Genomic DNA, 26,886 nt, shown 5'->3' with positions numbered 1-26,886 from the left:
AAAATTTTGCAAACAGAAAGTCAAGTAGTCGTGTTTAAAAAGTATATAGACCAAAATGAATCAAATTTAAAAATGCAAGAACAAAAAACAACGAACATTTAGAACGTAGAGATATTAAAATGATCAAATGTCAAAGGGGATCCATATAGTAGTTAAACCATACATGTCTAATATCTATGTTGAATAAAAGAAAACTTGGATACAAAAATGGTACTAATTCTATAAAATTGGCTACTCTTTGTAAGGTAGTAACTCAGCTTCGTATGGAGTAATGTGCATCTATACATATGAAGAAACCAACTAATTATTCTCGAAGCTTGTTTGGATTGACCTTTGAAACTCTTTAAAATATTTTTAAATGTAAGAAAATATACTTTAAACTCATGCATTTCCTTGAATATATGGAAATTAATCTCAAAATTTTGTTTGTCTAGTTTATTTTTAGATTCTAAGAAAAAAAAAAAAAAGTTAAATAGATCTAGCTTATAAATATTTGAACTTTCCATTTGTGTTTAGTAAATCTCTGACAAAATTAAATTTTTAAAAATTAAATGATATGTTAAATATAAATTTAATACAATATCGGCCTTACTCGAAAGTTTGATTCACTGTTCTTACTATTGACACAAATTACCGGTCTAGGTAGGATCCCTAAGTCTCCAACTCGACTACACAGTCATCTGGATCACATTACTTCACATTTATCTAAAAACAAAAATTAAAAATAATTTTGACGAGTAATTAATTTACTCCTCAACTAGCTAACTTATCATTAACAAATTTTATTATTTTTTGGAAATATTTTAAGTTTTATTCCCAATGGGTTATTCTTAGGCTTTTGGTGTGGATAGAGTCCTCCATCCAACCATTACCTTGGCTCCTAGTCTCATCTACTAGGACCTCCCCGTTGATATTAAGGTGTTCTAGCAACCTTAAGTTTTATTTGTTGGCTCTATTTATGTTCACTACAAATTTTAGACTCGTACGTAAGGCTCACTCTCGGTCAAATACGGTTTGTCCACTAAATTCTCTGGTCATAAATATTTATTGTTCCCAACTTGGCACACATCGCATTGGTTACGGGTTTTGCCGGGATTAGTAGACTAAGAATACTCATTCACATCTCCATATCGTAAATAGTTCATAAGCATAAACTAGAGTCGTACATCATACTTACTAATCACGATTCTCTAATATGCTCACATTTTAGGCATGGATTCATGATTATTATTATTATTATTATTATTATTATTTAACTCGTGCCATTTACATACATTCAACGTTTCTAGCTCTTAATCCCATGGTAACATGCTTGTTTAGGAGCTTCGAGATACTACTTACATGAATCGTCAATTCCTTTGCTTTCATAATTGTTCATAATATGGTAATTTCGTCACAAATTCTCTTAATTTGACCTATATCTAATGATTTTCAAGGTTAGTATAAGCTAATATTGATAAAACAGGTCAAAAGGAGTTGAACAGAACGAGCTGAAACTTGAAATAAGCCTCCACCACCCACATGCGTACTACACTCGTTGCCCACATGTCCCACTCCTTGGTTACTCGCACCTCCACGTGCGCGTGAAGCCTGTGCACTGATGCGTCGTTCAACCTCGAAATAGCCTGAAATTCTAAATTTTTTTCATCATTTCATTCCATACCCCTTACATGATATCCACTAACTTCATAATTCACGGTGGGTTATCATCCCAGAAAGTTAAATAATATCTTCGAGGATAACACCATTGGGCTCAATTTTGTTTCTCTTCTTGTTTCCTTTAGAAAAGAAACTTTAAAGGAATTCATTGACAAAAGGAACAAGAACAGCCTAAGGAGGTAGAGGGAACCGTGCCCAAACGCTACAACCTATTTTCTGCAAGAGACCGCATAAAGATCCAAAAAAATCACAGCTGAAGGGGATCTTGATCAATCCAAGTGTACTCCGCATGACGTATCACAAGCAACCCTACAACTCCATTCATCCAGAATAATTGAGAAAACAACAGATAAAATTCTATACATTTATATTGATTCTAGAGCGGATTCTAAAAAATAGATTACAAATTTTCTAGAGCTGATTCTGAAAAATATACGGCAAGTGCGCCCAATAGAATGTATCAATCACGTAACAAGACATGTGAAGAATTGAGAGAAAATTGGATCGAGGGTTTGTCCATTAGGATTGGAAATGGACAAGCCCGACTAACCAATTGGGCATGAACGGGCCTCGACCGACCAATATTGCTGAAAAATGACTAAAGAAATTTTTTTTCCATCACATCGTTTTAATATATTTTTGATACACGCTAAAAACAATAAAATCAAAAATATTTATTCTCATCGATATATTTCTCGGGAGAAAAAGAGGAGAACTTGTGAGATAGGAATAAAAGTAAGAAAAGTAGAGAGTAATACTATAGAGTTTGAAAAGTAATATATATAAATGTATATATTAAAATTTTGATAAACTCTTTGAGGATAATTTTTATCGTGTTCTTTTGTTGAAAATTGTAGGATGTACATTTATCTAATATATAAATTTAATGAAGGAGTTATGTTCAACCAAACCAAACCAGTCCTCCCTCCTTTAAGGTAAAACTAATTATAGGGCCTGCCTTAAACCACGTAATTATCTTTTAACAAATTTAGCTAGTTTGAATTGGTTATTTTTGTGTTTGTATATAAAGAGGGTTTGAGTTGGTGAATGCATTCAAATCAATTCTTATTCCTAAGAAGTTTGAGAATTTGTACCAAAAGAAAAGAAAATAAGGTAAGGTAGAAGAGACAGGTGAACTAGAAAGGATGGGATTGATATCAAAGTTTATGGCATTAATACCACTGTTGCTATTGTTGGTGTCTAATGCTACCGTTGATGCTACTAGCGGTGTTTTTGATATTACGACATTTGGTGCCAAACCTAATGCTGATGCTACTAAAGTACGTGTACATTTGTTTAAGTTGATAAACGAAAATTTCATTTTGTACAAAATATTTTTCTCAAATGAAATGGTTGAATTCACAGGCTTTAGCAGATGCATGGAAGGAAGCATGTGCTTCGGCTACTCCAAGTAAAGTATTGGTTCCAAAAGGAACTTATCAATTAGGAGAATCCAGGCTCAAAGGTCCATGTAAAAGTGCTATTGAGCTTCTAGTTGAAGGAACATTACAAGCTTCTCCTACCGACACGGAAGGAGATGGGTTGCTTGTTATGGAATACGTCGATCATTTGACATTGTCTGGTACTGGAGTTTTCGATGGCCAAGGAAAAGCTGGTTGGGAAAAGAATGATTGCCACCTGAAGAAAGAATGCAAAAAGCTTCCCATGGTAAATTCTCGTACTACTTTAATTATAAAAAAAACTTATAATCTGGGTTAGCATTATATGCTTTAACATGGGAGTGTTTTTTCTTTGTTTGTTTAAAATGGGCAGAATTTGAAGTTCAATTTCATCACAAATTCGATAGTGAAGGACATAACTTCGTTGGATAGCAAGAATTTTCATATCAATGTTTTGGCCGGCAAGAATCTTACCTTCGATCACCTGAAAATTACTGCACCACACAATAGTCCCAACACCGATGGAATTCACTTGGGCGATTCAGAAGACGTTTACATTCTCAATACCGCAATTGCAACGGGAGATGATTGTATATCTGTAGGATACACTAACAGAAAAATAACCATTAGTGATGTTACTTGCGGACCGGGACATGGCATTAGCATAGGCAGCTTGGGCAAGTACAAAACTGAAAAAGAAGTAGTAGGAGTTACAGTGAAGAAATGCAAATTAATCGGTACTACAAATGGTGTCAGGATCAAATCATGGCCAGATTCTGCCGTCTCATACCCAGCCTCTGACATGCATTTTGAAGATATTGAAATGGAAAATGTTGCCAACCCTATCATCATAGATCAAGAATATTGTCCATGGAATCAGTGCAACCGAAAGGTGTGTATTAAATTCGAACCTCGTTGGTTTCCAACTTATTTTCTTTTGAACAAGTATTAATTAATGTTTAATGTTTATTTTGAACATCCAGGTTCCATCCGCCATTAAGATTAGCAAAGTTAGTTTCAAGAATATCAGGGGTACATCTTCTACTCCGGTTGCAGTCAAACTCGTTTGCAGTAAAAGTAATCCATGTGAGGGGGTGGAAATTGCTGATATTGACCTCACTTATAGTGGTAAAGAAGGGCCAGCTGTGTCTGAGTGTGCAAATGTGAAACCGACCGTTTCTGGAAAGCAAAACCCTCCCATCTGTGCTAAACCAGCGCCACCTGAGACCACTCCGTCGACTGATTGAATAATCTTTTAATGCCGACAAATGTTTCAAACCATTCTTCCTATCATTTTTATTTTAACTTTCAAAATTCGATTTACAACATGCCATGATGTTGGGCATGTTTTCAATAATTGTATTTTTAAAATTTAGGAGAATTAATACTTAACGATTCTATTTTTATACTATAATAAAGTCCTCTTACATAATTGACATTGCTTTTGCTTTGAAGGAGGAGAAGACCAGAAGACCATGAATTTAGTATCACGCTGTTTGTGGAGGTTCCTTACAATGGAAAAATTACAAATGGAAAGTATTAATAAATAATTTTAAAAATACAGCAATAAGATTTATGGAATACACCATTAAAATTTCAAAATCTGTTATATAAAATACACCGTTTATAAAAAGAAATATTAAGGACAAAGTCTCCCTTTATAATTTAATTCAAAATAAACTATCATTGGAATTAACTTAGAAAATATGGGTAGCAAACTAGAAAGATCTTAATAAAGGAAAATAAAATCATACGTATTTCATTAGTTCATAAGAATAAGTACTAAATTAATCAAAGCTATCAAGAAAAAGGCTATTCTTATAAGAAGAGTTTTGCTGAATCCATTGCAATATAGCAAAAAACGAATGAAAATAATAAAACCAGCAATCATTATGATTTGCTTGTTTCGGAAAATATCTTACCATTATGATTTGCTTGTTTCGAAAAATATCTTATCCCAGAGGGCGTAGAGAGTTTAGAATTCTAATTTGAATAGGAATACAGGATTTTACAATGCAAACAAGGTAAAAACTAGTTTTAGAAGAAACCGACATATTAGATATAAAAACAATTCTAGAAATAGTTGAAATATTCTAAAACAACTGAAAAATGGGAGGGATTATTTGTAAACATATCACAATTTTGTTGGGTGAGGGAGAAGTCAAAAAAAAGTTTTGAGGAGAAAGGGAGAAGTACTTTGGGTCCGATTCAGCCTCCATTTGTCACTAAAATGTCAGCTTATTAGTAGAAAAGCTTTGACGAGGATGAAGATCGACGGGAGAAGCCTCGACCATGAGAGGCCCCTACTCTCTCTAGTTAAAATGTTAGAAGCACGTGCTAAAAAAAACTGAGTAACGATCGATGTTTTTCGAAGGTTTCCTTAGGAGGAATGATCAAGCTTGATGATTTAGAATAGAATGTCGAAGAAAAGGAGTTATAAAATAGTAAAAAAGTGCTTAAAGATACCCTAATCCAGAACGTTTCAAGCACGTGCTAAAAAAATTGAGTAACAGTTGATGTTTTTCGTAATTTTCTTGGGGAATGATCAAGCTTGATGATTTAGAATTGATCGAACAAAAAAGGAGTGTATAAAACAGTAAAAAAAAGTGTTTAAAATCGAAACCCTAATTTTCGACATTCTATTCTAAGTCATCAAGGTTGATCATTCACCAAGAAAATTTCGAAAAACATCAACGTTACTCAGTATTTTTAGCACGTGCTTCAAAAGTCCCGAATTATGTTTTTCGAAATTCTCTTGGGGAATGATCAACCTTGATGATTTAGAATAGAATGTCGAAGAAAAGGAGTGTATAAAACAGTAAAAAAAAGTGTTTAAAATCTAAACGCCAATCATTTCCAACATTTTCGACCCTTAAAAAGTTGTTTTTGACAGTATTGAGGCCATTTTAAGTCCGTAGGACTCCTATTTGCTCAAATTTAATATATTTTTTTTAGCTAAAACTAGGAGTAATCAATATGTTTAGCTAAACTAAGTTTAATACTATGTCCTAAGAACACCTATAAAATAGTTAGGGAGGTTAGACGAACACGACTCTCCACAATGGTATGATATTGTCCACTTTGAGCATAAGCTCTCGTGACTTTGCTTTGGGTTTCCCCAAAAGGCCTCACACCAATGGATAGAGTATTCCTTGTTATAAACCAACGATCATTCCCTAAATTAGCAAATGTGGAACTTTCATCGTTCAACAAGGGAATCTGGGCTAAACAAGTGAGTGACTCTACATTTGTTGGTTGGAAGGATTGTATGATGAAGCATGCTTGCCCTGTGGCCCTTACATGCACACAATTAGGAATGTTATGCTATTTTAAGTATGTTATGTGATGACCTATGAGGCCATGTTATGAATGTGTGTGATGCCATGCTACGTCATGATATGTAATGCCATGTGAAGCCATGTTATGAATGTGTGTGATATAAGTCGTGATAAGTACTATTCATACGTGATTCATATGTGTACTATGACATGAATGAAAGGAAAAACGAAATGATTCTTATTATATGCTATGATTTTAAGCTATTATGCATTTATCAATGTCATGTGCATTAGGATATTTCCTCGTTATGTTATGTTAGTACAGACGCATACCTTCGATATTTTTGTTCATCATCATATCATGTGAGCCTTTCACTCTGTGGTGTCCGGCGACGCATTAGCGTGTTTAGTTCGATGAAGCCAGACCCAGGGGTACGTATACGAGTCTGCCTGCTATGTCCATGTGTGCGTGCGTGGGCCGTGTATGGGGAAGTACCACACATCCAACCCTACCTAAACTGGGCAGAACTCAAGCTCATGATACGTTGTTTTAAAAGATAGGTTCCATCATGTATGTGTATGTTTGCATTACCTGACTCCAACAATGAGATTACTTACTGAGTATTTACTAAAATACTCGAGCTACATGCTAGTCTTATTTTTCATGTAAAGATAAAGCGTCCATGCACGGATAACGATGAATGCTGGAATGGTCATGGAAGCTGAGATAGGACGGTAGTATGCATTGTTTTCAATTAATAGTTCCATAGGTAGCTCTTGATTTTTGTACAAAAAAATCTATGTTACCGACGACGACATTATTTTTATTTATTGTTTTAAATTAAACATGTAAGTTCATGGCTTCGTTTAAAATTTTTATTTAGATTTTCGCATATGTTATTAAAGGCATGCATGTAATGACGTGTCTGATCTAGGTAAGAAAATTAGGGGCGTTACACTATTACTCAGACAAATTAGATTAATCTCATAAACCTTAGAGGTTGGTTAAATTGATTTTTGAAAGTTAATTATCACCTTTTTAAAATAATTAAAAAAAACTAATCCAACTCTAAGTCAACTCAACTCCTACTTACTTACAGATATTTCCTTTCAATCAACTAAAATACCTTAATCTATATAAAACTATCCATAGAGTTTTCTCATAGTCAATTTTTATTTTAAGTTCGTTATTATGAATTATTATATTTATATTAATGAATGAAAGTAATGTTAAGCTAGGTTTTTAATTCTATCTCAAACTAATTTACTTTAGGAATAATCTTGATATTTTACTATTTTCAACCGTTTAAAACAAAACATTATTGGTAATGCCCCTAATTTTTTTAGGTTAATTAGTGACGTTACCCTAGCATGCTTTAATCACATAGGCAGAAATTCATATAAATACTTTTAAAATAAAGGCATTGACTTACATATTCAGTTCGAAACATAAATAAATATAACATGGTTTTTAACATAAAACAAATTGGCATAAAACACCTACCAACTACTAATTAAATTCAAATTCAATGCTGCTGTCCTATCATGATCTATCCTAACTTCCATGGTCTTTCCAGTGTTTATCGTCATTCGTGCATGAGAGTTTTGGCTTTACTTAAAAAATATAAGGTAACATGTGACTTGAGTATTTTACGAAATTCTCGGTAAGTCAACCCACTATTGGAGTTAGTAAAGCAGTCACACACAATACATGATTGAGATCTATCTTTTAAAACCGTAACATGACCTTAGGCTCTTTCTAGTTTCGGATAGGGTTTGATGCATGGTACTTTTTCACTCACGGCCCACGTACACGCTCATGGACCCATTAGGCGGGCTCGTACACCTACCCCTTGGGCCTCACTTGGTTGGGACAAAATATTACACGTCACTGGATGCCTCAGAAAAGGAAAGACCCACATGATATCATGACAAACATAAATATCGAAGGTACGCATCCGTACTAGCATAACATTACGGGGAAGTATCCCGATGTACATGACATACATACATGCATGAGGTCCCATGATTTTCATTCCTAACATAATAGTTGTTTCATTTCGTTTCTCTTTCCCCCCATAACATATTTCATATATGGATCATGTACATGGTATATATCACGTAATCCATCACGTAACTTATATGGTAAGACATAAAATTTCATACATGACATTTCATTTCATTCATAATATAGTGTATTGGATATCACATGCATACATGGTAATACAAAGAGCATATAAGCATCACATAATTAATATGATGCATGCACCATCATACATCAACCAATTAGCTTACTCCAACCGTAAGACCACTAAAAGATTGGCCTTGACCGAAGTTACTAATTACTCGACAGCCGCTTCGAAAACTATATTCCAATGCTTAATTCTCACCTATATCAATTCATATAACATGCTTACGGCATATAAACCTCTTAGCCTAACTAAACATGATGATTATTTCTAACATAAGTCTTACACCTAACTAAATTTGGATGGATAGGAGTCTTACGGGTCTCAAATGCCTTAAATAAGGTAAAAATGGTTTTACGAAGGTCCAAAACTTAGGAAATGGTATATAATTTTTAAACGAGCTGTCTAGCTGAGAAGCCAAGTCCACTGCGCCGCCAAGCTGCGTCCACGCGGGAATGAGGCGGGTCATTATTCAAGTTAACTGCGGGCTGTATGGGTTGGGTTGAGTCACACTGGGCTGATACGTTCCGGGATGGACTGCTTGTATTGGGTCGTGGGCGTTGTAGAAGTGTGGTTCACCTATAGCAGAGGCCCGAGAGAGATACGACAACCTAAAATCCAAGATTTGTCTCCCTTACCTGCCCAGGTCCGTAAATGTGTGGATTTGGATGTGTTTATAAGGGATGAGAGATGTGAATTTAAGGGAGGGTTGTGTTGGTTACTTTTGCAAAAATAATGCCTCGCTGGAAATCGCGAGATATGGGACCAGATTTAAATATATATATTTTAATTCCAAACCATTACATTATCTCAAAGTCTAAATCCATTGAAAACAAATTAAATTTAATTTTAAGCTGCTTGAAACATGAAAAATGTAAACTCATTAGGAAGATAAAACCGTGAATGTGAATGTTAGTTTTGTATGGATAGTTGAATATACTTATGGACTTTTCCTAAATCGATTAATGCAATGTCGAGAATTCAGGGGTATAAAACTTTCTATGACGGATTTTTCATGATAAAATTTATATGACATTCTGAGTTAAAATAAATATAAAATCTTAAATTTAATGCTTCCAATATACTTAAACCATCAAGTTTGCAAATAACATATTACAAATATGAAATTAAAATGCTTACCATGTGACAACATTACTTCAACAATAATTATTTTAATGTATTTAAAATACATTAATTATTTTATTAATGTATTATAATATAATTTTTTTTGTGAGTTGATATAGACCACGTATTAAATATTAATTTGAACTCTGTAATAAATAAACCATTTTTCTTTTATATTTAATATGTTTATGAACCTACATGTCACTTATTTAAATTCTTCATTTAATGATCATTCACTAATTATACGCCATTCCACGATAAATTTAGAGTTGCACTCCTATACGCTGCACGACAAGTTGTTACATAGATGAAATTATTACTAGATCCTTTAAGAGCTTATCGTAATTATGGTTAGGTCAAACGTTTGTTTTGCCCTTGTAACTATATTTAAGTCGTTAATTACAACAAATTCTTGAAAGAACAATTGTTTATGATCCAACCATGATAAGAGGGTAGGGACCTTTTATTCAAGTTCTCATGTCATCACTTAGAAAACTACTCTTTTACTTACTTGATATTAAAATAACTGAATTACATCTCATAAGACATGTCCTCAACTCTCTGTTTGGTTAGTCTCTAAAATGGAAGACATATTGAATTGGTTAGGAAAGTTGTTCAAACCTTGCAAATCAAATGATAAACCCTAATAAGTAGAGTTCGTAACTCACTTAGAATTAAGATCGAGTTGCATATGATCATACGGTAAAATATTAATCTTCTCAAGTAAAAAATTTATTAGAAAGAAAAATGGATAAATTATTTTGGTTTAGTCCTACACAAACTCATTCTACGAGGTATCTCTACTCATATTTTCACTTGAAAGACTTGGATCAAATCATTTGTAACAATCGTGGCTCATAACAACAATGTTATCAGAATAAAGCACCCAACTTTATCCATATTTTATAAACCATTTATATTACTACTTAAACATGATCTTTCCAGAGGTCCACGACGTGACACTAATAACTTTCAATTTTTCATAGGATGGATACTCTTTAAACTCTAAATAAATTTTTTTAAATCAAATTATTAATTACGAGATTTTAAGACATAAATTCTCATGACATTTCTTCAGATTAAACACCAAGTTTATGCACGTTGGAACTAGTTGATCTATAATGTTTATCCGTCATTCCTGTTTTCTTGGAGATACACTGTAGATTGAACCAGTTGATATATTAATGAAACTATCCTTTCCCATCTATTTCGATCAAATAGTGCGTCAAAAATTATTACTTATAAAGTTTTGCTAACTCTACGAAAAATATATTCTTAACGTGTTAGATTAATCTGATTAGACATGAATTTAATAGCCGTTGGATAACGTTGGAACATGGGAATAGTAACATATGAAATGCTCTAATGCATCGCCTACCATAATAAACTTATTACAAACGTCTAAAAGTTCTTTTAAGTGAGAAGGATAACTTGGATTATTTTATTTTTAATAGATTTAAACTACTTTCGTCTATTCCTTTTCAATAGGTCTATTTTTGTCCCAAGGCTCATCTTAATCTCTTCATTTTCATTTTCCTCTCATCCTTCCTAAAATATAGTCTACATGTATTAAATGGATTCCATTATGTATAAATTGTAGGTTAAAATTTTGCAAACAGAAAGTCAAGTAGTCGTGTTTAAAAAGTATATAGACCAAAATGAATCAAATTTAAAAATGCAAGAACAAAAAACAACGAACATTTAGAACGTAGAGATATTAAAATGATCAAATGTCAAAGGGGATCCATATAGTAGTTAAACCATACATGTCTAATATCTATGTTGAATAAAAGAAAACTTGGATACAAAAATGGTACTAATTCTATAAAATTGGCTACTCTTTGTAAGGTAGTAACTCAGCTTCGTATGGAGTAATGTGCATCTATACATATGAAGAAACCAACTAATTATTCTCGAAGCTTGTTTGGATTGACCTTTGAAACTCTTTAAAATATTTTTAAATGTAAGAAAATATACTTTAAACTCATGCATTTCCTTGAATATATGGAAATTAATCTCAAAATTTTGTTTGTCTAGTTTATTTTTAGATTCTAAGAAAAAAAAAAAAAAGTTAAATAGATCTAGCTTATAAATATTTGAACTTTCCATTTGTGTTTAGTAAATCTCTGACAAAATTAAATTTTTAAAAATTAAAATGATATGTTAAATATAAATTTAATACAATATCGGCCTTACTCGAAAGTTTGATTCACTGTTCTTACTATTGACACAAATTACCGGTCTAGGTAGGATCCCTAAGTCTCCAACTCGACTACACAGTCATCTGGATCACATTACTTCACATTTATCTAAAAACAAAAATTAAAAATAATTTTGACGAGTAATTAATTTACTCCTCAACTAGCTAACTTATCATTAACAAATTTTATTATTTTTTGGAAATATTTTAAGTTTTATTCCCAATGGGTTATTCTTAGGCTTTTGGTGTGGATAGAGTCCTCCATCCAACCATTACCTTGGCTCCTAGTCTCATCTACTAGGACCTCCCCGTTGATATTAAGGTGTTCTAGCAACCTTAAGTTTTATTTGTTGGCTCTATTTATGTTCACTACAAATTTTAGACTCGTACGTAAGGCTCACTCTCGGTCAAATACGGTTTGTCCACTAAATTCTCTGGTCATAAATATTTATTGTTCCCAACTTGGCACACATCGCATTGGTTACGGGTTTTGCCGGGATTAGTAGACTAAGAATACTCATTCACATCTCCATATCGTAAATAGTTCATAAGCATAAACTAGAGTCGTACATCATACTTACTAATCACGATTCTCTAATATGCTCACATTTTAGGCATGGATTCATGATTATTATTATTATTATTATTATTATTATTTAACTCGTGCCATTTACATACATTCAACGTTTCTAGCTCTTAATCCCATGGTAACATGCTTGTTTAGGAGCTTCGAGATACTACTTACATGAATCGTCAATTCCTTTGCTTTCATAATTGTTCATAATATGGTAATTTCGTCACAAATTCTCTTAATTTGACCTATATCTAATGATTTTCAAGGTTAGTATAAGCTAATATTGATAAAACAGGTCAAAAGGAGTTGAACAGAACGAGCTGAAACTTGAAATAAGCCTCCACCACCCACATGCGTACTACACTCGTTGCCCACATGTCCCACTCCTTGGTTACTCGCACCTCCACGTGCGCGTGAAGCCTGTGCACTGATGCGTCGTTCAACCTCGAAATAGCCTGAAATTCTAAATTTTTTTCATCATTTCATTCCATACCCCTTACATGATATCCACTAACTTCATAATTCACGGTGGGTTATCATCCCAGAAAGTTAAATAATATCTTCGAGGATAACACCATTGGGCTCAATTTTGTTTCTCTTCTTGTTTCCTTTAGAAAAGAAACTTTAAAGGAATTCATTGACAAAAGGAACAAGAACAGCCTAAGGAGGTAGAGGGAACCGTGCCCAAACGCTACAACCTATTTTCTGCAAGAGACCGCATAAAGATCCAAAAAAATCACAGCTGAAGGGGATCTTGATCAATCCAAGTGTACTCCGCATGACGTATCACAAGCAACCCTACAACTCCATTCATCCAGAATAATTGAGAAAACAACAGATAAAATTCTATACATTTATATTGATTCTAGAGCGGATTCTAAAAAATAGATTACAAATTTTCTAGAGCTGATTCTGAAAAATATACGGCAAGTGCGCCCAATAGAATGTATCAATCACGTAACAAGACATGTGAAGAATTGAGAGAAAATTGGATCGAGGGTTTGTCCATTAGGATTGGAAATGGACAAGCCCGACTAACCAATTGGGCATGAACGGGCCTCGACCGACCAATATTGCTGAAAAATGACTAAAGAAATTTTTTTTCCATCACATCGTTTTAATATATTTTTGATACACGCTAAAAACAATAAAATCAAAAATATTTATTCTCATCGATATATTTCTCGGGAGAAAAAGAGGAGAACTTGTGAGATAGGAATAAAAGTAAGAAAAGTAGAGAGTAATACTATAGAGTTTGAAAAGTAATATATATAAATGTATATATTAAAATTTTGATAAACTCTTTGAGGATAATTTTTATCGTGTTCTTTTGTTGAAAATTGTAGGATGTACATTTATCTAATATATAAATTTAATGAAGGAGTTATGTTCAACCAAACCAAACCAGTCCTCCCTCCTTTAAGGTAAAACTAATTATAGGGCCTGCCTTAAACCACGTAATTATCTTTTAACAAATTTAGCTAGTTTGAATTGGTTATTTTTGTGTTTGTATATAAAGAGGGTTTGAGTTGGTGAATGCATTCAAATCAATTCTTATTCCTAAGAAGTTTGAGAATTTGTACCAAAAGAAAAGAAAATAAGGTAAGGTAGAAGAGACAGGTGAACTAGAAAGGATGGGATTGATATCAAAGTTTATGGCATTAATACCACTGTTGCTATTGTTGGTGTCTAATGCTACCGTTGATGCTACTAGCGGTGTTTTTGATATTACGACATTTGGTGCCAAACCTAATGCTGATGCTACTAAAGTACGTGTACATTTGTTTAAGTTGATAAACGAAAATTTCATTTTGTACAAAATATTTTTCTCAAATGAAATGGTTGAATTCACAGGCTTTAGCAGATGCATGGAAGGAAGCATGTGCTTCGGCTACTCCAAGTAAAGTATTGGTTCCAAAAGGAACTTATCAATTAGGAGAATCCAGGCTCAAAGGTCCATGTAAAAGTGCTATTGAGCTTCTAGTTGAAGGAACATTACAAGCTTCTCCTACCGACACGGAAGGAGATGGGTTGCTTGTTATGGAATACGTCGATCATTTGACATTGTCTGGTACTGGAGTTTTCGATGGCCAAGGAAAAGCTGGTTGGGAAAAGAATGATTGCCACCTGAAGAAAGAATGCAAAAAGCTTCCCATGGTAAATTCTCGTACTACTTTAATTATAAAAAAAACTTATAATCTGGGTTAGCATTATATGCTTTAACATGGGAGTGTTTTTTCTTTGTTTGTTTAAAATGGGCAGAATTTGAAGTTCAATTTCATCACAAATTCGATAGTGAAGGACATAACTTCGTTGGATAGCAAGAATTTTCATATCAATGTTTTGGCCGGCAAGAATCTTACCTTCGATCACCTGAAAATTACTGCACCACACAATAGTCCCAACACCGATGGAATTCACTTGGGCGATTCAGAAGACGTTTACATTCTCAATACCGCAATTGCAACGGGAGATGATTGTATATCTGTAGGATACACTAACAGAAAAATAACCATTAGTGATGTTACTTGCGGACCGGGACATGGCATTAGCATAGGCAGCTTGGGCAAGTACAAAACTGAAAAAGAAGTAGTAGGAGTTACAGTGAAGAAATGCAAATTAATCGGTACTACAAATGGTGTCAGGATCAAATCATGGCCAGATTCTGCCGTCTCATACCCAGCCTCTGACATGCATTTTGAAGATATTGAAATGGAAAATGTTGCCAACCCTATCATCATAGATCAAGAATATTGTCCATGGAATCAGTGCAACCGAAAGGTGTGTATTAAATTCGAACCTCGTTGGTTTCCAACTTATTTTCTTTTGAACAAGTATTAATTAATGTTTAATGTTTATTTTGAACATCCAGGTTCCATCCGCCATTAAGATTAGCAAAGTTAGTTTCAAGAATATCAGGGGTACATCTTCTACTCCGGTTGCAGTCAAACTCGTTTGCAGTAAAAGTAATCCATGTGAGGGGGTGGAAATTGCTGATATTGACCTCACTTATAGTGGTAAAGAAGGGCCAGCTGTGTCTGAGTGTGCAAATGTGAAACCGACCGTTTCTGGAAAGCAAAACCCTCCCATCTGTGCTAAACCAGCGCCACCTGAGACCACTCCGTCGACTGATTGAATAATCTTTTAATGCCGACAAATGTTTCAAACCATTCTTCCTATCATTTTTATTTTAACTTTCAAAATTCGATTTACAACATGCCATGATGTTGGGCATGTTTTCAATAATTGTATTTTTAAAATTTAGGAGAATTAATACTTAACGATTCTATTTTTATACTATAATAAAGTCCTCTTACATAATTGACATTGCTTTTGCTTTGAAGGAGGAGAAGACCAGAAGACCATGAATTTAGTATCACGCTGTTTGTGGAGGTTCCTTACAATGGAAAAATTACAAATGGAAAGTATTAATAAATAATTTTAAAAATACAGCAATAAGATTTATGGAATACACCATTAAAATTTCAAAATCTGTTATATAAAATATACCGTTTATAAAAAGAAATATTAAGGACAAAGTCTCCCTTTATAATTTAATTCAAAATAAACTATCATTGGAATTAACTTAGAAAATATGGGTAGCAAACTAGAAAGATCTTAATAAAGGAAAATAAAATCATAGGTATTTCATTAGTTCATAAGAATAAGTACTAAATTAATCAAAGCTATCAAGAAAAAGGCTATTCTTATAAGAAGAGTTTTGCTGAATCCATTGCAATATAGCAAAAAACGAATGAAAATAATAAAACCAGCAATCATTATGATTTGCTTGTTTCGGAAAATATCTTACCATTATGATTTGCTTGTTTCGAAAAATATCTTATCCCAGAGGGCGTAGAGAGTTTAGAATTCTAATTTGAATAGGAATACAGGATTTTACAATGCAAACACGGTAAAAACTAGTTTTAGAAGAAACCGACATATTAGATATAAAAACAATTCTAGAAATAGTTGAAATATTCTAAAACAACTGAAAAATGGGAGGGATTATTTGTAAACATATCACAATTTTGTTGGGTGAGGGAGAAGTCAAAAAAAAGTTTTGAGGAGAAAGGGAGAAGTACTTTGGGTCCGATTCAGCCTCCATTTGTCACTAAAATGTCAGCTTATTAGTAGAAAAGCTTTGACGAGGATGAAGATCGACGGGAGAAGCCTCGACCATGAGAGGCCCCTACTCTCTCTAGTTAAAATGTTAGAAGCACGTGCTAAAAAAAACTGAGTAACGATCGATGTTTTTCGAAGGTTTCCTTAGGAGGAATGATCAAGCTTGATGATTTAGAATAGAATGTCGAAGAAAAGGAGTTATAAAATAGTAAAAAAGTGCTTAAAGATACCCTAATCCAGAACGTTTCAAGCACGTGCTAAAAAAATTGAGTAACAGTTGATGTTTTTCGTAATTTTCTTGGGGAATGATCAAGCTTGATGATTTAGAATTGATCGAACAAAAAAGGAGTGTATAAAACAGTAAAAAAAAGTGTTTAAAATCGAAACCCTAATTTTCGACATTCTATTCTAAGTCATCAAGGTTGATCATTCACCAAGAAAATTTCGAAAAACATCAACGTTACTCAGTATTTTTAGCACGTGCTTCAAAAGTCCCGAATTATGTTTTTCGAAATTCTCTTGGGGAATGATCAACCTTGATGATTTAGAATAGAATGTCGAAGAAAAGGAGTGTATAAAACAGTAAAAAAAAGTGTTTAAAATCTAAACGCCAATCATTTCCAACATTTTCGACCCTTAAAAAGTTGTTTTTGACAGTATTGAGGCCATTTTAAGTCCGTAGGACTCCTATTTGCTCAAATTTAATATATTTTTTTTAGCTAAAACTAGGAGTAATCAATATGTTTAGCTAAACTAAGTTTAATACTATGTCCTAAGAACACCTATAAAATAGTTAGGGAGGTTAGACGAACACGACTCTCCACAATGGTATGATATTGTCCACTTTGAGCATAAGCTCTCGTGACTTTGCTTTGGGTTTCCCCAAAAGGCCTCACACCAATGGATAGAGTATTCCTTGTTATAAACCAACGATCATTCCCTAAATTAGCAAATGTGGAACTTTCATCGTTCAACAAGGGAATCTGGGCTAAACAAGTGAGTGACTCTACATTTGTTGGTTGGAAGGATTGTATGATGAAGCATGCTTGCCCTGTGGCCCTTACATGCACACAATTAGGAATGTTATGCTATTTTAAGTATGTTATGTGATGACCTATGAGGCCATGTTATGAATGTGTGTGATGCCATGCTACGTCATGATATGTAATGCCATGTGAAGCCATGTTATGAATGTGTGTGATATAAGTCGTGATAAGTACTATTCATACGTGATTCATATGTGTACTATGACATGAATGAAAGGAAAAACGAAATGATTCTTATTATATGCTATGATTTTAAGCTATTATGCATTTATCAATGTCATGTGCATTAGGATATTTCCTCGTTATGTTATGTTAGTACAGACGCATACCTTCGATATTTTTGTTCATCATCATATCATGTGAGCCTTTCACTCTGTGGTGTCCGGCGACGCATTAGCGTGTTTAGTTCGATGAAGCCAGACCCAGGGGTACGTATACGAGTCTGCCTGCTATGTCCATGTGTGCGTGCGTGGGCCGTGTATGGGGAAGTACCACACATCCAACCCTACCTAAACTGGGCAGAACTCAAGCTCATGATACGTTGTTTTAAAAGATAGGTTCCATCATGTATGTGTATGTTTGCATTACCTGACTCCAACAATGAGATTACTTACTGAGTATTTACTAAAATACTCGAGCTACATGCTAGTCTTATTTTTCATGTAAAGATAAAGCGTCCATGCACGGATAACGATGAATGCTGGAATGGTCATGGAAGCTGAGATAGGACGGTAGTATGCATTGTTTTCAATTAATAGTTCCATAGGTAGCTCTTGATTTTTGTACAAAAAAATCTATGTTACCGACGACGACATTATTTTTATTTATTGTTTTAAATTAAACATGTAAGTTCATGGCTTCGTTTAAAATTTTTATTTAGATTTTCGCATATGTTATTAAAGGCATGCATGTAATGACGTGTCTGATCTAGGTAAGAAAATTAGGGGCGTTACACTATTACTCAGACAAATTAGATTAATCTCATAAACCTTAGAGGTTGGTTAAATTGATTTTTGAAAGTTAATTATCACCTTTTTAAAATAATTAAAAAAAACTAATCCAACTCTAAGTCAACTCAACTCCTACTTACTTACAGATATTTCCTTTCAATCAACTAAAATACCTTAATCTATATAAAACTATCCATAGAGTTTTCTCATAGTCAATTTTTATTTTAAGTTCGTTATTATGAATTATTATATTTATATTAATGAATGAAAGTAATGTTAAGCTAGGTTTTTAATTCTATCTCAAACTAATTTACTTTAGGAATAATCTTGATATTTTACTATTTTCAACCGTTTAAAACAAAACATTATTGGTAATGCCCCTAATTTTTTTAGGTTAATTAGTGACGTTACCCTAGCATGCTTTAATCACATAGGCAGAAATTCATATAAATACTTTTAAAATAAAGGCATTGACTTACATATTCAGTTCGAAACATAAATAAATATAACATGGTTTTTAACATAAAACAAATTGGCATAAAACACCTACCAACTACTAATTAAATTCAAATTCAATGCTGCTGTCCTATCATGATCTATCCTAACTTCCATGGTCTTTCCAGTGTTTATCGTCATTCGTGCATGAGAGTTTTGGCTTTACTTAAAAAATATAAGGTAACATGTGACTTGAGTATTTTACGAAATTCTCGGTAAGTCAACCCACTATTGGAGTTAGTAAAGCAGTCACACACAATACATGATTGAGATCTATCTTTTAAAACCGTAACATGACCTTAGGCTCTTTCTAGTTTCGGATAGGGTTTGATGCATGGTACTTTTTCACTCACGGCCCACGTACACGCTCATGGACCCATTAGGCGGGCTCGTACACCTACCCCTTGGGCCTCACTTGGTTGGGACAAAATATTACACGTCACTGGATGCCTCAGAAAAGGAAAGACCCACATGATATCATGACAAACATAAATATCGAAGGTACGCATCCGTACTAGCATAACATTACGGGGAAGTATCCCGATGTACATGACATACATACATGCATGAGGTCCCATGATTTTCATTCCTAACATAATAGTTGTTTCATTTCGTTTCTCTTTCCCCCCATAACATATTTCATATATGGATCATGTACATGGTATATATCACGTAATCCATCACGTAACTTATATGGTAAGACATAAAATTTCATACATGACATTTCATTTCATTCATAATATAGTGTATTGGATATCACATGCATACATGGTAATACAAAGAGCATATAAGCATCACATAATTAATATGATGCATGCACCATCATACATCAACCAATTAGCTTACTCCAACCGTAAGACCACTAAAAGATTGGCCTTGACCGAAGTTACTAATTACTCGACAGCCGCTTCGAAAACTATATTCCAATGCTTAATTCTCACCTATATCAATTCATATAACATGCTTACGGCATATAAACCTCTTAGCCTAACTAAACATGATGATTATTTCTAACATAAGTCGTACACCTAACTAAATTTGGATAGATAGGAGTCTTACGGATCTCAAATGCCTTAAATAAGGTAAAAATGGTTTTAGGAAGGTCCAAAACTTAGGAAATGGTATATAATTTTTAAACGAGCTGTCTAGCTGAGAAGCCAAGTCCACTGCGCCGCCAAGCTGCGTCAACGCGGGAATGAGGCGGGTCATTATTCAAGTTAACTGCGGGCTGTATGGGTTGGGTTGAGTCACACTGGGCTGATACGTTCCGGGATGGACTGCTTGTATTGGGTCGTGGGCGTTGTAGAAGTGTGGTTCACCTATAGCAGAGGCCCGAGAGAGATACGACAACCTAAAATCCAAGATTTGTCTCCCTTACCTGCCCAGGTCCGTAAATGTGTGGATTTGGATGTGTTTATAAGGGATGAGAGATGTGAATTTAAGGGAGGGTTGTGTTGGTTACTTTTGCAAAAATAATGCCTCGCCCGAAATCGCGAGATATGGGACCAAATTTAAATATATATATTTTAATTCCAAACCATTACATTATCTCAAAGTCTAAATCCATTGAAAACAAATTAAATTTAATTTTAAGCTGCTTGAAACATGAAAAATGTAAACTCATTAGGAAGATAAAACCGTGAATGTGAATGTTAGTTTTGTATGGATAGTTGAATATACTTATGGACTTTTCCTAAATCGATTAATGCAATGTCGAGAATTCAGGGGTATAAAACTTTCTATGACGGATTTTTCATGATGAAATTTATATGACATTCTGAGTTAAAATAAATATAAAATCTTAAATTTAATGCTTCCAATATACTTAAACCATCAAGTTTGCAAATAACATATTACAAATATGAAATTAAAATGCTTACCATGTGACAACATTACTTCAACAATAATTATTTTAATGTATTTAAAATACATTAATTATTTTATTAATGTATTATAATATAATTTTTTTTGTGAGTTGATATAGACCACGTATTAAATATTAATTTGAACTCTGTAATAAATAAACCATTTTTCTTTTATATTTAATATGTTTATGAACCTACATGTCACTTATTTAAATTCTTCATTTAATGATCATTCACTAATTATACGCCACTCCACGATAAATTTAGAGTTGCACTCCTATACGCTGCACGACAAGTTGTTACATAGATGAAATTATTACTAGATCCTTTAAGAGCTTATCGTAATTATGGTTAGGTCAAACGTTTGTTTTGCCCTTGTAACTATATTTAAGTTGTTAATTACCACAAATTCTTGAAAGAACAATTGTTTATGATCCAACCATGATAAGAGGGTAGGGACCTTTTATTCAAGTTCTCATGTCATCACTTAGAAAACTACTCTTTTACTTACTTGATATTAAAATAACTGAATTACATCTCATAAGACATGTCCTCAACTCTCTGTTTGGTTAGTCTCTAAAATGGAAGACATATTGAATTGGTTAGGAAAGTTGTTCAAACCTTGCAAATCAAATGATAAACCCTAATAAGTAGAGTTCGTAACTCACTTAGAATTAAGATCGAGTTGCATATGATCATACGGTAAAATATTAATCTTCTCAAGTAAAAAATTTATTAGAAAGAAAAATAGATAAATTATTTTGGTTTAGTCCTACACAAACTCATTCTACGAGGTATCTCTACTCATATTTTCACTTGAAAGACTTGGATCAAATCATTTGTAACAATCGTGGCTCATAACAACAATGTTATCAGAATAAAGCACCCAACTTTATCCATATTTTATAAACCATTTATATTACTACTTAAACATGATCTTTCCAGAGGTCCACGACGTGACACTAATAACTTTCAATTTTTCATAGGATGGATACTGTTTAAACTCTAAATAAATTTTTTTAAATCAAATTATTAATTACGAGATTTTAAGACATAAATTCTCATGACATTTCTTCAGATTAAACACCAAGTTTATGCACGTTGGAACTAGTTGATCTATAATGTTTATCCGTCATTCCTGTTTTCTTGGAGATACACTGTAGATTGAACCAGTTGATATATTAATGAAACTATCCTTTCTCATCTATTTCGATCAAATAGTGCGTCAATATTATTACTTATAAAGTTTTGCTAACTCTACGAAAAATATATTCTTAACGTGTTAGATTAATCTGATTAGACATGAATTTAATAGCCCTTGGATAACGTTGGAACATGGGAATAGTAACATATGAAATGCTCTAATGCATCGCCTACCATAATAAACTTATTACAAACGTCTAAAAGTTCTTTTAAGTGAGAAGGATAACTTGGATTATTTTATTTTTAATAGATTTAAATTACTTTCGTCTATTCCTTTTCAATAGGTCTATTTTTGTCCCAAGGGCTCATCTTAATCTCTTCATTTTCATTTTCCTCTAATCGTTCCTAAAATATAGTCTACATGTATTAAATGGATTCCATTATGTATAAATTGTAGGTTAAAATTTTGCAAACTGAAAGTCAAGTAGTCGTGTTTAAAAAGTATATAGACCAAAATGAATCAAATTTAAAAATACAAGAACAAAAAACAACGAACATTTAGAACGTAGAGATGTTAAAATGATCAAATGTCAAAGGGGATCCATATAGTAGTTAAACCATACATGTCTAATATCTATGTTGAATAAAAGAAAACTTGGATACAAAAATGGTACTAATTCTATAAAATTTGCTACTCTTTGTAAGGTAGTAACTCAGCTTCGTATGGAGTAATATGCATCTATACATATGAAGAAACCAACTAATTATTCTCGAAGCTTGTTTGGATTGACCTTTGAAACTCTTTAAAATATTTTTAAATGTAAGAAAATATACTTTAAACTCATGCATTTCCTTGAATATACGGAAATTAATCTCAAAATTTTGTTTGTCTAGTTTTTTTTTAGATTCTAAGAAACCAAAAAATTAAATAGATGTAGCTTATAAATATTTGAACTTTCCATTTGTGTTTAATAAATCTCTGACAAAATTAAATTTTTAAAAATTAAAAGATATGTTACATATAAATTTAATACAATATCGGCCTTACTCGAAAGTTTGATTCACTGTTCTTACTATTGACACAAATTACCGGTCTAGGTAGGATCCCTAAGTCTCCAACTCAACTACAAAGTCATCTGGATCACATTACTTCACATTTATCTAAAAACAAAAATTAAAAATAATTTTGACAGTAATTAATTTACTCCTCAACTAGCTAACTTATCATTAACAAATTTTATTATTTTTTGGAAATATTTTAAGTTTTATTCCCAATGGGTTATTCTTAGGCTTTTGGTGTGGATAAAGTCCTCCATCCAACCATTACCTTGGCTCCTAGTCTCATCTACTAGGACCTCCCCGTTGATATTAAGGTGTTCTAGAAACCTTAAGTTTTATTTGTTGGCTCTATTTATGTTCACTACAAATTTTAGACTCGTACGTAAGGCTCACTCTCAGTCAAATACGGTTTGTCCACTAAATTCTCAGGTCATAAATATTTATTGTTCCCAACTTGGCACGCATCGCATTGGTTACGGGTTTTGCCGGGATTAGTAGACTAAGAATACTCATTCACATCTCCATATCGTAAATAGTTCATAAGCATAAACTAGAGTCGTACATCATACTTACCAATCACGATTCTCTAATATGCTCACATTTTAGGCATGGATTCATGATTATTATTATTATTATTATTATTATTTAACTCGTGCCATTTACATACATTCAACGTTTCTAGCTCTTAATCCCATGGTAACATGCTTGTTTAGGAGCTTCGAGATACTACTTACATGAATCGTCAATTCCTTTGCTTTCATAATTGTTCATAATATGGTAATTTCGTCACAAATTCTCTTAATTTGACCTATATCTAATGATTTTCAAGGTTAGTATAAGCTAATATTGATAAAACAGGTCAAAAGGAGTTGAACAGAACGAGCTGAAACTTGAAATAAGCCTCCACCACCCACATGCGTACTACACTCGTTGCCCACATGTCCCACTCCTTGGTTACTCGCACCTCCACGTGCGCGTGAAGCCTGTGCACTGATGCGTCGTTCAACCTCGAAATAGCCTGAAATTCTAAATTTTTTTCATCATTTCATTCCATACCCCTTACATGATATCCACTAACTTCATAATTCACGGTGGGTTATCATCCCAGAAAGTTAAATAATATCTTCGAGGATAACACCATTGGGCTCAATTTTGTTTCTCTTCTTGTTTCCTTTAGAAAAGAAACTTTAAAGGAATTCATTGACAAAAGGAACAAGAACAGCCTAAGGAGGTAGAGGGAACCGTGCCCAAACGCTACAACCTATTTTCTGCAAGAGACCGCATAAAGATCCAAAAAAATCACAGCTGAAGGGGATCTTGATCAATCCAAGTGTACTCCGCATGACGTATCACAAGCAACCCTACAACTTCATTCAACCGGAATAATTGAGAAAACAACAGATAAAATTCTATACATTTATATTGATTCTAGAGCGGATTCTAAAAAATAGATTACAAATTTTCTAGAGCTGATTCTGAAAAATATACGGCAAGTGCGCCCAATAGAATGTATCAATCACGTAACAAGACATGTGAAGAATTGAGAGAAAATTGGATCGAGGGTTTGTCCATTAGGATTGGAAATGGACAAGCCCGACTAACCAATTGGGCATGAACGGGCCTCGACCGACCAATATTGCTGAAAAATGACTAAAGAAATTTTTTTTCCATCACATCGTTTTAATATATTTTTGATACACGCTAAAAACAATAAAATCAAAAATATTTATTCTCATCGATATATTTCTCGGGAGAAAAAGAGGAGAACTTGTGAGATAGGAATAAAAGTAAGAAAAGTAGAGAGTAATACTATAGAGTTTGAAAACTAATATATATAAATGTATATATTAAAATTTTGATAAACTCTCTGAGGATAATTTTTATCGTGTTCTTTTGTTGAAAATTGTAGGATGTACATTTATCTAATATATAAATTTAATGAAGGAGTTATGTTCAACCAAACCAAACCAGTCCTCCCTCCTTTAAGGTAAAACTAATTATAGGGCCTGCCTTAAACCACGTAATTATCTTTTAACAAATTTAGCTAGTTTGAATTGGTTATTTTTGTGTTTGTATATAAAGAGGGTTTGAGTTGGTGAATGCATTCAAATCAATTCTTATTCCTAAGAAGTTTGAGAATTTGTACCAAAAGAAAAGAAAATAAGGTAAGGTAGAAGAGACAGGTGAACTAGAAAGGATGGGATTGATATCAAAGTTTATGGCATTAATATCACTGTTGCTATTGTTGGTGTCTAATGCTACCGTTGATGCTACTAGCGGTGTTTTTGATATTACGACATTTGGTGCCAAACCTAATGCTGATGCTACTAAAGTACGTGTACATTTGTTTAAGTTGATAAACGAAAATTTCATTTTGTACAAAATATTTTTCTCAAATGAAATGGTTGAATTCACAGGCTTTAGCAGATGCATGGAAGGAAGCATGTGCTTCGGCTACTCCAAGTAAAGTATTGGTTCCAAAAGGAACTTATCAATGAGGAGAATCCAGGCTTAAAGGTCCATGTAAAAGTCCTATTGAGCTTCTAGTTGAAGGAACATTACAAGCTTCTCCTACCGACACGGAAGGAGATGGGTTGCTTGTTATGGAATACGTCGATCATTTGACATTGTCTGGTACTGGAGTTTTCGATGGCCAAGGAAAAGCTGGTTGGGAAAAGAATGATTGCCACCTGAAGAAAGAATGCAAAAAGCTTCCCATGGTAAATTCTCGTACTACTTTAATTATAAAAAGAACTCATAATCTGGGTTAGCATTATATGCTTTAACATGGGAGTGTTTTTTCTTTGTTTGTTTAAAATGGGCAGAATTTGAAGTTCAATTTCATCACAAATTCGATAGTGAAGGACATAACTTCGTTGGATAGCAAGAATTTTCATATCAATGTTTTGGCCGGCAAGAATCTTACCTTCGATCACCTGAAAATTACTGCACCACACAATAGTCCCAACACCGATGGAATTCACTTGGGCGATTCAGAAGACGTTTACATTCTCAATACCGCAATTGCAACGGGAGATGATTGTATATCTGTGGGATACACTAACAGAAAAATAACCATTAGTGATGTTACTTGCGGACCGGGACATGGCATTAGCATAGGCAGCTTGGGCAAGTATAAAACTGAAAAAGAAGTAGTAGGAGTTACAGTGAAGAAATGCAAATTAATCGGTACTACAAATGGTGTCAGGATCAAATCATGGCCAGATTCTGCCGTCTCATACCCAGCCTCTGACATGCATTTTGAAGATATTGAAATGGAAAATGTTGCCAACCCTATCATCATAGATCAAGAATATTGTCCATGGAATCAATGCAACCGAAAGGTGTGTATTAAATTCGAACCTCGTTGGTTTCAAACTTATTTTCTTTTGAACAAGTATTAATTAATGTTTAATGTTTATTTTGAACATCCAGGTTCCATCCGCCATTAAGATTAGCAAAGTTAGTTTCAAGAATATCAGGGGTACATCTTCTACTCCGGTTGCAGTCAAACTTGTTTGCAGTAAAAGTAATCCATGTGAGGGGGTGGAAATTGCTGATATTGACCTCACTTATAGTGGTAAAGAAGGGCCAGCTGTGTCTGAGTGTGCAAATGTGAAACCGACCGTTTCTGGAAAGCAAAACCCTCCCATCTGTGCTAAACCAGCGCCACCTGAGACCACTCCGTCGACTGATTGAATAATCTTTTAATGCCGACAAATGTTTCAAACCATTCTTCCTATCATTTTTATTTTAGCTTTCAAAATTCGATTTACAA

The 26,886-nt window shown here is 33.5% G+C and overlaps 4 protein-coding genes across 4 annotated transcripts; all 4 read left to right on the top strand.

Annotated features, from left to right (window-relative positions):
* The first annotated feature begins 2,804 nt into the window (after positions 1 to 2,804).
* On the top strand, positions 2,805 to 4,306 carry LOC147790136 (exopolygalacturonase-like). Its single transcript, XM_087128332.1, has 4 exons — positions 2,805 to 2,939; positions 3,025 to 3,327; positions 3,424 to 3,951; positions 4,043 to 4,306. Exons 1-4 carry the CDS (start codon positions 2,805 to 2,807, stop codon positions 4,304 to 4,306), a joined length of 1,230 nt encoding a protein of 409 aa, XP_086984458.1.
* A 9,753-nt stretch (positions 4,307 to 14,059) lies between these two features.
* On the top strand, positions 14,060 to 15,561 carry LOC147790135 (exopolygalacturonase-like). Its single transcript, XM_087128331.1, has 4 exons — positions 14,060 to 14,194; positions 14,280 to 14,582; positions 14,679 to 15,206; positions 15,298 to 15,561. The coding sequence occupies exons 1-4, from the start codon at positions 14,060 to 14,062 to the stop codon at positions 15,559 to 15,561; spliced, it is 1,230 nt and encodes a 409-aa protein (XP_086984457.1).
* Positions 15,562 to 25,305: 9,744 nt separating this feature from the next.
* LOC147790134 (exopolygalacturonase-like) lies at positions 25,306 to 26,361 on the top strand. The gene is made up of 5 exons (XM_087128330.1): positions 25,306 to 25,440; positions 25,526 to 25,571; positions 25,656 to 25,828; positions 25,934 to 26,260; positions 26,317 to 26,361. The coding sequence occupies exons 1-5, from the start codon at positions 25,306 to 25,308 to the stop codon at positions 26,359 to 26,361; spliced, it is 726 nt and encodes a 241-aa protein (XP_086984456.1).
* On the top strand, positions 25,934 to 26,886 carry LOC147790133 (exopolygalacturonase-like). The gene is made up of 2 exons (XM_087128592.1): positions 25,934 to 26,452; positions 26,544 to 26,886. The coding sequence occupies exons 1-2, from the start codon at positions 26,363 to 26,365 to the stop codon at positions 26,805 to 26,807; spliced, it is 354 nt and encodes a 117-aa protein (XP_086984718.1). The 5' UTR covers positions 25,934 to 26,362; the 3' UTR covers positions 26,808 to 26,886.

Source organism: Cucurbita pepo, chromosome 11, assembly GCF_057944985.1.
Source record: "Cucurbita pepo subsp. pepo isolate OVF chromosome 11, ASM5794498v1, whole genome shotgun sequence".
Taxonomy (NCBI): Eukaryota; Viridiplantae; Streptophyta; class Magnoliopsida; order Cucurbitales; family Cucurbitaceae; genus Cucurbita; species Cucurbita pepo.
This window is presented reverse-complemented; position numbering and strand designations above follow the sequence as displayed.

Excerpts from the sequence above, each read along its gene's own strand:
- LOC147790136 (XM_087128332.1), top strand. The coding sequence starts at position 2,805 with ATGGGATTGATATCAAAGTTTATGGCATTAATACCACTGTTGCTATTG. Across the intron at positions 2,940-3,024 it reads CTAATGCTGATGCTACTAAA|GCTTTAGCAGATGCATGGAA; the intron begins GTACGTGTACAT and ends TTGAATTCACAG. Across the intron at positions 3,952-4,042 it reads GGAATCAGTGCAACCGAAAG|GTTCCATCCGCCATTAAGAT; the intron begins GTGTGTATTAAA and ends TTGAACATCCAG.
- LOC147790134 (XM_087128330.1), top strand. The coding sequence starts at position 25,306 with ATGGGATTGATATCAAAGTTTATGGCATTAATATCACTGTTGCTATTG. Across the intron at positions 25,441-25,525 it reads CTAATGCTGATGCTACTAAA|GCTTTAGCAGATGCATGGAA; the intron begins GTACGTGTACAT and ends TTGAATTCACAG. Across the intron at positions 25,572-25,655 it reads ATGTGCTTCGGCTACTCCAA|TTGAAGGAACATTACAAGCT; the intron begins GTAAAGTATTGG and ends TTGAGCTTCTAG.
- LOC147790133 (XM_087128592.1), top strand. The coding sequence starts at position 26,363 with ATGCATTTTGAAGATATTGAAATGGAAAATGTTGCCAACCCTATCATC. Across the intron at positions 26,453-26,543 it reads GGAATCAATGCAACCGAAAG|GTTCCATCCGCCATTAAGAT; the intron begins GTGTGTATTAAA and ends TTGAACATCCAG.
- LOC147790135 (XM_087128331.1), top strand. The coding sequence starts at position 14,060 with ATGGGATTGATATCAAAGTTTATGGCATTAATACCACTGTTGCTATTG. Across the intron at positions 14,583-14,678 it reads AATGCAAAAAGCTTCCCATG|AATGGGCAGAATTTGAAGTT; the intron begins GTAAATTCTCGT and ends TTGTTTGTTTAA. Across the intron at positions 15,207-15,297 it reads GGAATCAGTGCAACCGAAAG|GTTCCATCCGCCATTAAGAT; the intron begins GTGTGTATTAAA and ends TTGAACATCCAG.